The following is a 12,065-nucleotide window of genomic DNA, read 5'->3' on the forward strand; positions in this document are numbered from 1 at the left end:
AAAATGGCATAAGCGTATCATGCGAGGCAGGGACAACATGCTGAAATCAAATTGATACTTTTCGCGACCGCCAGTTTGGTATGGTGCAAGGAACGTGCAATTTTTCTAGTGTTCGCTTCCAACGCTAGGCTAGCCCGAGCACGGCTTCTAAATGCGGAACACAAGCAGACAGACTTGTAGCTGTTGATCAGACATGCCGAGGGGTACTATGATAGAAATTGAAAGCCTACTAGTGAGAATGAACGGCATGTCCACCAGTTCACTGATGGCAACTCGGGAAACTGGTGTGGCGTGTGTTGAGACTTGAGAAGGGGGAAGTCCTTCAAAAAAAAAAGAAAGGACCGCTGCAGCCGCTACTAGGCATGGCGGAAGGTTCTGCCCGAGTATCGGAGGCCGTATTCTGTATGACATGGGTCTAGTGCTGGCAAACAGAATCATGATGGATCCTGTGGGACACTGAGAAATTTATCAAAACTATGTCGACGACAAAAGCAAAGTGAGAAAAAGGTGCACTGCTCACTAGATTATAGGGCACCATATCATCCCCCCGCATGAGAAAATTGTCGTCTAGCGGTTGGGAGTATCTATTTGTAACAGTCCGGCGAGAAAGTTAGTCACACGCTCAAAACAAACTTCACGCTTACCGTCGCCAAAGTCAAGCAGATCGTCCGAGGGTCAGTCTCATGCTCCTCTCCATTCTTATCCAAGGACCGGTCAGGTCAAAATGCAATAACTTGCTCCACGCCGGAGATGGTAGGTTTGAAGAGATGACTGAGGGAAATATTGACACCGATGATCATGTGGGGGTGGATGCGAGTCTAAAGAGTATTTTCAGCCTCTACATGCTTGTCATACGACGTAGATTGCAAGGAGTAAATAGATAGGGTACACAAATAATACTACAAATGAGAGCGCAGTGTCCCGCGCCACGATCTGATAGCACTAGTGAATTGATTGAGGGAGAAATGTTCCCAGAGTCTCTCAGCGCCTGCTACGCGAGATTAGTACGATGGTTGCAATATAGCAGAAAATTAATTACCTCAGTTATCGTCAAAAAGTTCTTCGTCTGAACTGGTGGTGCTACCATCCGAGTCCAGGACAGTCACTACTTGCAATGATCAATTAGCAGTGGTATTGTTTTTAAGCAGACAAACGTACATACACGCGATATTTTCAAAATGATCAAACTCTGTGTCGGCAGCAGTGAACGACATCTCATCAAGCTCGTACGCGGCAATAGTACAATTTCTGCGATCGTTAAGCTCGTCAGTTGTACGACTAGCGAGCGACTCGCAAGCGGCTTCAAATGGTTCCGAAACAGCATTGACGTATGTTTCAGCTTCACTCTTAGCAGTTACATCAAGAAACATGGAATGTTTCTGGACCGCGTCGACGTGCAAAGCAGCTGCTATAGCACGCACGCGCCTCCATTCAATGTCAGCTTGGATCGCGATTACGGCATGGGCGAGGGCCACGGGGGTCAGGTTCTTCAATCTACGTTGCAATCGAGTGCTTTCCTGGACCAACATTTATAAGTAATACAACATATATAGATTAACATACCCTTTGATCACTCGGCAAATCCTTGGGGCGAGTGCACCCCGAACACTCCTCACCACAGAGGCGCTCTATTATGTTGGGAACACTTCTTTGGTAGGGCTTGGGTCTTTTCTTTGCGCTCTTCGCATAATTAGACAGGTGGTGAAGTATCGCGGGAGGTGTAATAGGTCCGATGATATCATCATCGGATGAATCGTAGGGTGTGTCAGATGAAGGCGGTGAAGTTGGAGGTTTGATGGGTATAGTTCGCGAGACATGACGCTGACGGCTCGGAGTCCTAGAGAGACTCGGAGTCGGAAAACTATCTGAATCCTGCTTCAGAACAGGACCGATAGTACGTGGACTGCGTCCTTTCCTGCTTTGATAAACAGGACTAGACTCCCTAATAGGACAAGTAATACAGGCCATGCACGAATTCTAGCCGTAGTAATTTCAGCAAGTGACAGCAGTAGGGAGGTGACTGAGTTTCAAAACAGCTATAACTTCTTATATCGACATTCTCATATATAGTACTTACTTATACTCAGTGAATGTTTGGATGTTTGAACATTGACACCCAAAAAGGGAGGAATTTGATGTGGCTGCCACCGCCATCATAAATCACTGAGTTCGAATGACTCGACCGGCCCCATGTAATTCAGATATATAATAAGATATAGTTCGAGGTTCTGAGTCGGGAAGCTGGTACTTTCGACTTACTTTTACGGGAGTTCCGAGTCTGCAGCTCCGGACTGAACAACTTGGGCCATCATCCAAGTCATCATGTTGAAAGCAAAGGACAACCTGCCGCGGATTCACTAACAAGTTGAGGCAATTCATGTGGCCAGCCTGCAAGAAAGCTCCGAGTCCCACGACTGGTCTACCCTGACCTGGCAGCCTAATTGGGACGTCAGGTCTTCAAACACATGACGTAATTCGAAAGTAAGTTGTCGTCCACCCTTTCTTCAGCGACCCGATCATTCTCGTTACTCCTATGGCTGACAAAGGGCTAGAATTCTTGCAGGGTGTGTTCTCCGTTAGCTTGCAGGCATGGAAATGCGGTCATGAAGCTATAAACGAGGTTACTTCCGAAACACTGCGTATATGGACGTTCGCAACAAGATGGCACAGTTTCTCAAACATCAAGACGTACTTGCAGTGCTTTTAGACAGGATATCCGAAAATCAGAGGTCAGCCGCCAGCTTAATGCAGAATGATGAACAGCCTGAGAAGGACAGTGAAAGGAAGGTGAGTGTTTTCAGTGTCTGTGTTACTGTTCGCAACACTTACATAATTCTTAGAAAGAAGTTGATTGAGTAGACGAGGTTATACGAGCACAAGCTACTCGCAGTGCTCACAAGCGGAAGCTTGATGATGTCAATATCGACTCCAACAACGACCTCAACAAGGAGAATATCGCTCCATGTCGTGTGCCCAAGCAGCTGTCTCTGCCTGGTGCTCCCATCAAACGTATCCGTCGTGAGAAGACGGGCACCGAATGGCAGTCGGTCTTCGATATCCTCAAGTATGATGAGGAGATATATGGGAAGCGGGATGAAGGCCTTTAACTTGAAGAGCTAGTAACAACGTCTTACTGTGACCCCTCATCGGATATCATGATTTTGACTTGATGGTCTGATGGCGAATCGTTCTGCAAGATAATGTACGACAACCACAGTCTTTACTTCTAGTCAAGTTGGGTCGCGAATGGTCTGCTCTTCGAAGTTTCAGCGTTCCGACGACTCGAGGCCCTTGTATCGTCATTCTAGAATAGAAGTCGAGCTTGAAGACTGGGTAGAGATACACGTACGTTCAGCATCGGGTTCTGTACCCGTTCAAAAAAGTATTGTCTTGGGGTGCCTTGGGCAACATTGAATGTTGGTATCCTCAGGTGAGTCGTGCTTCCGTCGCTTTGAACAGGCATACTTCTAACTACTCGTCACAGTAGCATCATGCGGCCCTTGCTCAAAACACTCTTCCAACAGTATCTGATTCGTTGACAACCGATCCACACTATCACTGTCGTTGAATCTACTCCTCCACGAAGCGCTCCTGTGAAACAGCTCCAGCCTCTTATTTACAGAGCTGAAACTCTCAAGACCAATGAAACGCCAGTAACGGCAACATCGCATTCATGACACAAATGAGTCTGCGGGTAACTAATTGTTCTTTTTTCGTCCTTCGCTCGCTTACCAGTGCTTACTATGTGAATACACTCCTACAGGCTGCATTTGGTACTATCGGTTCATCAAACGTTCAATGTTCAAACTTTAAGTTTATTCGTCGGACATACTTTGTACGTTACTCGCAAGTGGTGGCTTGATTAGGGATAACTCAGGATTTTGCCAGGCGTTCATAAATGCAGTACGTTAACATAATATGATACTCGTCGACTGTATATGGCAACTTTCGCTGTTGTACCCAAGCTAGGAGCACTGGCCGCTGTAGAAACAACAATACAATGAGGAACAAAAGAAGCTCCTGACTGTATCTGTAAAAGTTGTAAGGTCGCGCGCTGCCTAGTCTGCGTTACTTGAGAAGCAAGTGCGTTTGACCCTATAGGGGAAGTGAGTGCAGCAAGGATCTAGAAGTGTGCGCTTAAGCGAAGCGCGAGAAAGCGCAGGAGCGCGCAAGGTACAAAGGCGCGGGAACGCGCGCGCGTATTAGCGCGAAGCGCGGGAAAGCGCGTGCGCGTATGCGGAAATGAGAAACTAAGCTTAAGTAGTGATATAAAGCAAGATAAGAGATATAAGAGTGCAAAATGTAAAGGAATAGCTTTCTACTATATTCTGCTAAGTAGTAAGTGGGTAGTAACTAGTAAGTGAAAAGTAGGGAAAAGTAGGTCCAGTGTAGTATGTACTGCTAGCGCTTATATAGCGCGCCTAAGCGCGCTCATGCGGAGCCGAAGCGCTACCGAGTAGGTATGTAAAAATATATATGAGTGAGAAACTATGATAAAAATAAAGGTGGAACTATGCTAATAAAGGAAATGGAAATATACATACTAGGGAGCTTGGTGGACAGTGGATGGATGCATCTGGATGGCTGGCGCTATAGGGCGCGCAAGCGCGGGAACGCGCGCGCGCGTATACATCGTGAAGCGCGGGAATGGTGCGCGCATGGCGCGCGTTGCGTGGGAAAGCTGCGCCTCATATAGAGATAGCTGCGGGTAGCGCACAGAGTAATGCTATGAGTTCGTGCTGTATACTCCTTGGTGAAAACTACCATATCACGCCATGAGAGGCATGATTCTCTACAGCGCGCGCGCGTATACATCGCGAAGCGCGGGAATGGTGCGCGCATGGCGCGCGTTGCGTGGGAAAGCTGCGCGTCATATAGAGATAGCTGTGGGTAGCGCACAGAATGACGCTGCGAGTTTGTGCTGTATACTTCCTAGTGAAACCTGCCATATCACACCATGAGACACACGAGTCTCTACACCGCGGTCCATCAACATTTTGAATCCCTTTCGTTCTGCCCGACACTGGTACGAAAAGCCGTCAGGAACTACTACCAATATGTACTATATGGAACGACTTTTAGCACTCGACAATGCCAACGTCTGGAATGACAACGACCTGGACAACGGCAAAGACTCGGACTCGGATGACTCGGACAACGTTTCCTACCTGGTCTATCGCCCCCTGCGACACATCACATAATGATGACCCGAAGATCATATCCTCTCGGTGCTGGTACTGTAAGCGAGGTAAGGTACATATCTTCAAAGTTCGAGGGTCAGAGTATTTCGGAACAGTAACAGGTCGACCATCATGATGACTCTCGTCACAAAACGTTGGTTCTAGTAAGAATACCCCTTTTGCAAATCATGATCGCTGACTACCGCAATTGTGTTTAACTAGTCACAACGTGTATTTCTAGAAACGTGCTACGGTATGCTTCGAGTCGATTGGTGAACCGCCCCGAGCCTTACATTTCGATCTGAACCAGGATCTGAACCAATAGTAAGTACTAAGGCCTCGCTAAGGGCTCAATTCAATAAACCCTGACCTTACTTACTAATTACTAGTAACGGGAATTAATACTAACTCTGTCACAAACATCCCGTTGTATTCTTTCAACCAATCAAAATGTTGAGGGGGCGGCCTCGAGGTAAGCGCAACTTCGAACGACTAAGGATCTAGTAAATCATCTATCCACGATAAGATCATAATGGATCTTATTAGATGCCAGTGGCATGACTCGGATATCAGAGTCAACGCCCGCGAGTTTGCTACAGTAATTTTGTTATCGCTTCCCTTGTTTAGAAGAGAGCATTCCGTGATTGACTTTCATCTGCCCAAGCCCGCCGCTGCCTCTAACTTTTATTTGAGCCTGTTTCAGTCCGAAAGGTAAGCACAACAGCTTCGAGCCGTGCTATGCATCTGATCACGGACTGATGGTGCCGCACAGTCGATACTTGTAACCAAATGGCTCATTGGCAAAGCTACTCAGGCCAATGGGATCTACAAAGTCACGGAGAAGGTGACCCATCAAGCTACCTACCGCCGCATCAGCCGGCCCTGCAGACTATGGAATCAACGAGCCACAGCTTCAGTCAGCCCTTAGGCAACGATTCCGGAATGCCCCACGCGCCGAGTGCCCATAACTATCATGATTATACCTACCCGCAGGAGCCCACATGTGGGAGCCAGCTCCAACCCGGTATCATAGCGCCCAATGGTTCTCACTTGCAAGATCCCGCGGGCAGCTACGTGAGCCTACAATCTCAGGTACAGCTTTCTACAGGTAGCACGTTCAATCAGCAGCCTCTCACGGCCAACCAGTCCGAGTATCATGTTTCTTCCAACGTTGTCGATAACGTTCCCCATGGACCAGCTCCTACTGGCACACTCCTTTATCTGACTTCTTCCGACTCGAGAACGAGTCAAGCGGCTTTTTCCCACTATGGCTATCACAATCCTTCTGCAACTGCTGGCCAGTATCAGCCTGATGTTTCTGATCTCCGGCCAGTGGATGATACATCTGCCTGCGCTGACCATCAGCCCCCTTACTCGCAGAACCCCGTAGGTGGCAGCTACAACAGTCTAGTCCAGTCGGAGCCACTGTCTTCTACAGCTACCACCTTTCAGCAAGCTTGCAGCCAGTATCTGCAGGACGGCTTGTCCAACTTGAACGCAACCCAATGCGCCCTGCAGAGACCAGCTTTTCCCCAAACCTCCTCTCATCCGATCTCTTATGAACCGAGCACGAGTCAAGCGACTTCTGCCTACGGCTATCATAACTTACCTCCTGCAGGCAGTAGCCAGCATCACCCTGAAGCTTTTGATACCGGACCATCGCCCAATGCCTACTCTAACTCTCACCCTCCTTACTCGCAGAATCTTGTGGGTGGTAGCTACAACACACCAGTCCAATTGGAACCGGCGTCTTCTACATCTAGCGTATTCCAGCAAGCTTACAGCCAGTATCCCCAGAGCGCCCCACAGGGACCAGTGTTTCCCCCAACCTCCCTTTATCCGACCCCTTCCAATCCGAGCACAAGTCAAGTGGCTTCTGCCTATGACTATCGTGATTCGCACCCTGCAGCTGGTAACTCTAACCATCAGCCTTCTTACTTGCCGCAAGATCCCGCAGGTGGCAGCTACAACCATCTAGCACAGTCTGAGCCACTGCCTTCCACCCTTAGCACATCTCAGCAATCTGTGGACGAGGTTCTTCATGACGGCTCCTCCAACATAGCCCAAAATGCTTCCAATATGTCAACTCTTTTCCCGACTGCCCTTGATCCAAGTACGAGTCAAGCTCAATCAAGTTGGTCGGCTTTGAGCGCCCCCAGCTCAACCGACCAAGAGCAACCCGGATCCCAAGGTTATAGTGCAAGGATGGACAGGAGCAGACAGGCCCACCGAAAGCTCGAACACGTCAAACGGGTAATTTCTACCACCTCTCAGCCGTACCTTTCCTCAGCACAAAGGCGGGCTATTCAAACGACCACACCTTTGCCAATCGAATCCTTATTAGTCGATAAGGTGAAGGCGGAGGCTTCAAGACTCATGCACGTGTCTCTACTTCGGGAAACCCTGTATCCGACCAAAGACAGAATCGATGAGTTAGCCGATGCAGCGCTCGACGATGCGATTACTAGCCATAGGAATGACGACAACGGTATTCATTTTCCTCATTTTTTTATTACATAACTCATGGAAGACATAGCCACGGCCCTCTCGCAATGGAAGTTGAGAACGGAAGGCCAAGGCACTCTTATCTGGCTCAAAGGGATCATTAAACAGGTTCATAAGGACTCCCAGGGCAAGAGTTGTGCTCGGGGGTTGGTGGCTGGAGCTTATGATCTACCCGTTAAGATTTTGTTCAAGAACACGAACAATATTGCACAATCGCGCAAAACGGAAGCGTCAGTATTGCTGTCGAATTATGATTTTCTTGATACCATCGTTCAGGTACGCATATAGTATCTCAACGTTACTCTGCTCATATGTGATCTACTTCAGCGAGAACATGGTGGGCAACTCCAGTCATTTCGTGTCCCATTCGGGAACCGTACTGTCACCATCATGACAGAGTACATACTGATCGATCAGGGGTATCGTCAATATATACCCCTCAAGACACTCAATGACTGGAAACCTGGGCTTCGAAATATCTTCGCCCTTTCTGCAACAGCCTGTGAATTGGAAATACGGCAATGCGCGGAGACCGGCTGGTTCAAACCTGTAGATCTGTATGCTCAGGGAAGCATGACCTATCAGAGAATGACGGACCGGATGAACTCATTGGAAGGAACTGACCTAGAAGAATTTCGCGGACTGTTAAACTTCATGCATCGTTTACTGTTAACAGCCCCAGTGCGCCGTAATAGTTAGGAGTCAGAGTCCCACATTTACGTTCTACAAAACCCTCCTGCGAGTCCGCACTCCATAGCAAATGTCGGAGCAGATTTAACGCCTCGGTAGCCACAAATACATGTTGACCTTATGATCCGTTCATGCCCAGGGCCTTGGGCGAATCGCTGACTAAGCACTCTGAGCCGACTGCAGCGTTTTTGTAACCTGCATAAAATTATCTACCAGTATCCCAATGCCAAAGGCTTCCAGGCTCATGGCATTCACATTCCTCATCAGGTGCTGTATCGCCTTGTCATGGTCGCGTCAATCTCCGGATCACTCTGCTAAGCATGATACTCAAAGTTTTTCATCTCAGATGCACGGTAGCTTTTGTGTCTCTTGTAGGCTGTTTGGAAAGATCGCATGAGAGAGCGCAAGCATCTTGAAGGTGAGTGTAATTTAGCAATCAGATTATCCCAGGGATCTTTAACGACGAGATAGATTATGCTCTCGCATTCTCCATGCACTCCGATTCATATACTGTCTCTTCTGCTCTGCGAACTTGGCATCAGGTCTATACAATTTACCAAAACTGCCGTGCCTTCGCTGTTCAATGCAACCTTGCTTGTGTGCAGTATGATGCGCTACTCAAGTGGCGCATCCAGCTGAGGGCGAAGATGAAGCTGCTGAGACAAGCTCAATTCGTGGAGAACTTCATTCTTCAGCGAAGGATTTTGAAAGGTTGGAAGGTCAAGTTTGAGGAACGCCAAAGGCAGAAGAAACTTAATTATTATAGAACACCTCGAGATTCGTCGACTTCGCACTTTCATGACAGGTAAAGTTGACGCATCTATGATCTGATTTAGTTGGTTTCTAATATTTTTATTGCACCTAAAGCATGGCACCAGAAACATCAAAGAATACGATTCCGCCGGCTGGCAGCGCAGCAAATAGATGACCTCGTATCTCTGGCAAGTCGGACGATTTTTCAAGCTTTGAAATTCAGTTTAATTGTATTATAGCGAATAAAGCGGGATGCTTTAAGACTCTGGACCAACCGTGTCATTGAAATCAAGTTGTGGGAACTGGAAGTCAGCCAGAAGAACACCCATGCACTAACAATGTACGCGACCTTCTGCATCTCTATGAAAACGCATCTGACCTTTTCCTCAGCTTTGCCTTCAAGAAGTGGAAGAACATATGTTTGCGCCACGTTGAGGACCTGAGCCTCATGGGTAGTCATCTTGATATCAAACGGGCTGGTCAGTACTTAGTTCGATGTCATCTAGCTGGTCGTTCAACTCTTGCATCTTTCTGATGTGACTACCGCAGACTAGTGTCGCAGTTTCCGGCATCAGAAGTCAACTGTCACTCAAGTTCGAACCACACCGGTGGACGCCTCCTTACCTACGACTTCCCAAATGCTGGCGAATATGACTACTGCATATGTTGTTCATTCGACACTACTGCGGCAAAGATGCTGACCATGTAAACTTTTGGCTTTCCGGCTAACTAGGATGTTGGCGCCACGAGGTTCCCCCTGCCAAAGAAGGACGCTCAAGGCAATTACAAGATTGGCATCATGAGGCGCTTGGGGGAGTCAATCGACTACTCAAAGCTCAACAACAGCGACGCTGTTGAATCAACTCCTCCGACAACTGTAAACCGTAGGCCATTCACTTGGGGTTCATGCAGGGCACCTTTAAACTCCTGCCTTATTGATTATCATATGACGTCAAAGAGACAAGGGCATTTCCTCTACTTTAACAATCAATGTTATCGAGTCTCTCAGACATCGCGCCCTCCTGACTTCCATGCCCAGGAATTGGGTGTGGATCCTCAGTACAATGCCGCAGGAGTTGAGAATATTGTCAAGGACGTCGTTAGTCCGTTCGCTAAGGACCTTATGAAAGACTTGGAGCAAAATGTCGATTCGGGCTGGAAAAACATGAGGGCACGATGGATACTCCCTTCGCTCGTTCATGTCATTCAAGTACACTCCCACCATCAGCCTCCAAATTCCGCGCACATCTCTCTCCACTAATACTATCAATCGGTGTGAAGTATCCAATAGCAGCACGGGATCGTTTGACCTAGCCTTAACTGAATGGGTTGTTGACACGCTGTCATTCGGTGGTGTCGAGTCGCAGACCTTTGGACACGTAGAATGGAAGTGTTTGAAGTAAGTGCATTTCTGTCTTGGAACTCATGCACAGCCTCACACATACCATTACCGTACCCAGAGCAGGTTCTCAAGTGCTCACCGACTACATGGAGGCATACCTTACTGCTAACGGCACCAAGTCTCTCATCCAGTTCAATAAGAAGGTCTCGAGTGTCTCTCAAAGTGGCCGTGGTTCAAAAAAGGTGCAACTGCAAGAAAGTTCATGGTGTCTTGACTCTCACCTGGAGGCGAATGTGTCACCTGTCTCGAATGTCAGGCATCTGCAACGGAATGACTGTCTGGACCCACGGATCATTCGGCGACTTATTCTCTCTTACCACTTTATGTTTCTTTCTGTATACTCTTTGCGTTAATTCAGAACGCACAATGGTTTCCATACATCCCTAAGGCCTTGAAGGATGCTGCAGGAAACCTCCCTCAGGGGTGTGAACTCTCGTGGATGGCTCGTTGATGTGGTTATACTAAGATGGCAGGAAGTGAACGGCGTAGACGCTCTGACGGCATCATGATGATGGTGCCGGGATACTCCGGCAGGTTGCGCCTGGACGCCAGCACTACTACTACTACTAGTAGTACTAGTCACTTCATGCTCAGGTTCAAGCCAGCGTAATCATGCGGCTCTCAGATATTCTCTGGCTACTACTTCTGTTTCTTACAATGGTTTCGTGTGGTGCTCAGGGTTGCTCTTGGGAGAGCCTGAGGGTGACAGACAACCGGGGACTGAATAGGCATCGCACAAGTTGCCGGTTTTTCAAGAAATCCAGCGTTCTTGCAACTGAGAGAAGACTACAGCGAGCGAGAAATGCAACCTCGGCAAATATAGCTCTGAATCTGTCCGAACCATCATTGCAAGTGAGTAATCTTTCTCTTCGAACGAACGGACTCATCCCAGTTCAACGACTGATTCTTAACTCATGTCAACAGAAAATCTTGCCGGCGAGGACTGGGCTTGTAAGGGCCCATCTAAGACCAGTTGCCCCCTGCAAACCCATAACAAAGCTTGGATCTGTTGAAACTCGCGTGTTACCTGGTGCCCCAGGACCCGTGGCCTCGCAGCACTCCAACTCGGACTCAGAAAATGAACAAAACAATGTTTCAATGGACTTGGAGGGCCCCGCTTCCAGAAATACATTCAAAGTTGAACATAATATCTTGGGTCCGTATTTTGTAGTATATGCATATACTAATCATGATGTTTGCTGATCACTTGACTATTCAGAGGAACCTGCGCTTCCCAGGAGACGGATTCCGAGGCCTTTTCAAGTTGATGATATTGAGCATTTGGCTGAAGATTTCAACGACGACATCCTTGATGAAGTCGGTGTCCCGTCACCTCCAATCCGATGTAGAGACTCGTGCATCTCATAGTGTGATATGGCGCTTTACACTAGGGAGTATACAGCACCAACTCGCAGCATCACTCTGTGTACCATCCACAGTGATTCCTATATGACGCGCAGCTTTCCCGCGCAACGCGCGCCATGCGCGCACCATTCCCGCGCTTCACGATGTATACGCGCGCGCGCGTTCCCGCG

General features: G+C 48.1%; 2 protein-coding genes across 2 annotated transcripts; one reads left to right on the plus strand and one right to left on the minus strand.

The window, feature by feature from the left end:
- Positions 1–1,040: 1,040 nt before the first annotated feature.
- F5891DRAFT_975158 (uncharacterized protein) lies at positions 1,041–3,463 on the minus strand (the record flags this gene model as incomplete). Its single annotated transcript, XM_041376489.1, has 8 exons — positions 1,041–1,105; positions 1,163–1,517; positions 1,564–1,942; positions 2,078–2,141; positions 2,260–2,291; positions 2,363–2,437; positions 2,830–3,116; positions 3,350–3,463. 8 exons carry the CDS (start codon positions 3,461–3,463, stop codon positions 1,041–1,043), a joined length of 1,371 nt encoding a protein of 456 aa, XP_041233039.1.
- Positions 3,464–5,969: 2,506 nt separating this feature from the next.
- Positions 5,970–10,883, plus strand: F5891DRAFT_1181741 (uncharacterized protein; the record flags this gene model as incomplete). The annotated part of the gene is made up of 13 exons (XM_041366057.1): positions 5,970–7,668; positions 7,717–7,961; positions 8,013–8,366; positions 8,751–8,793; positions 8,847–9,086; positions 9,142–9,180; positions 9,243–9,307; positions 9,368–9,468; positions 9,519–9,618; positions 9,683–9,796; positions 9,862–10,272; positions 10,340–10,527; positions 10,589–10,883. The coding sequence occupies 13 exons, from the start codon at positions 5,970–5,972 to the stop codon at positions 10,881–10,883; spliced, it is 3,894 nt and encodes a 1,297-aa protein (XP_041233040.1).
- Positions 10,884–12,065: the final 1,182 nt, after the last annotated feature.

The sequence above is a fragment of the Suillus fuscotomentosus genome, assembly GCF_016647785.1.
Source record: "Suillus fuscotomentosus strain FC203 chromosome Unknown F5891scaffold_3, whole genome shotgun sequence".
Taxonomy (NCBI): Eukaryota; Fungi; Basidiomycota; class Agaricomycetes; order Boletales; family Suillaceae; genus Suillus; species Suillus fuscotomentosus.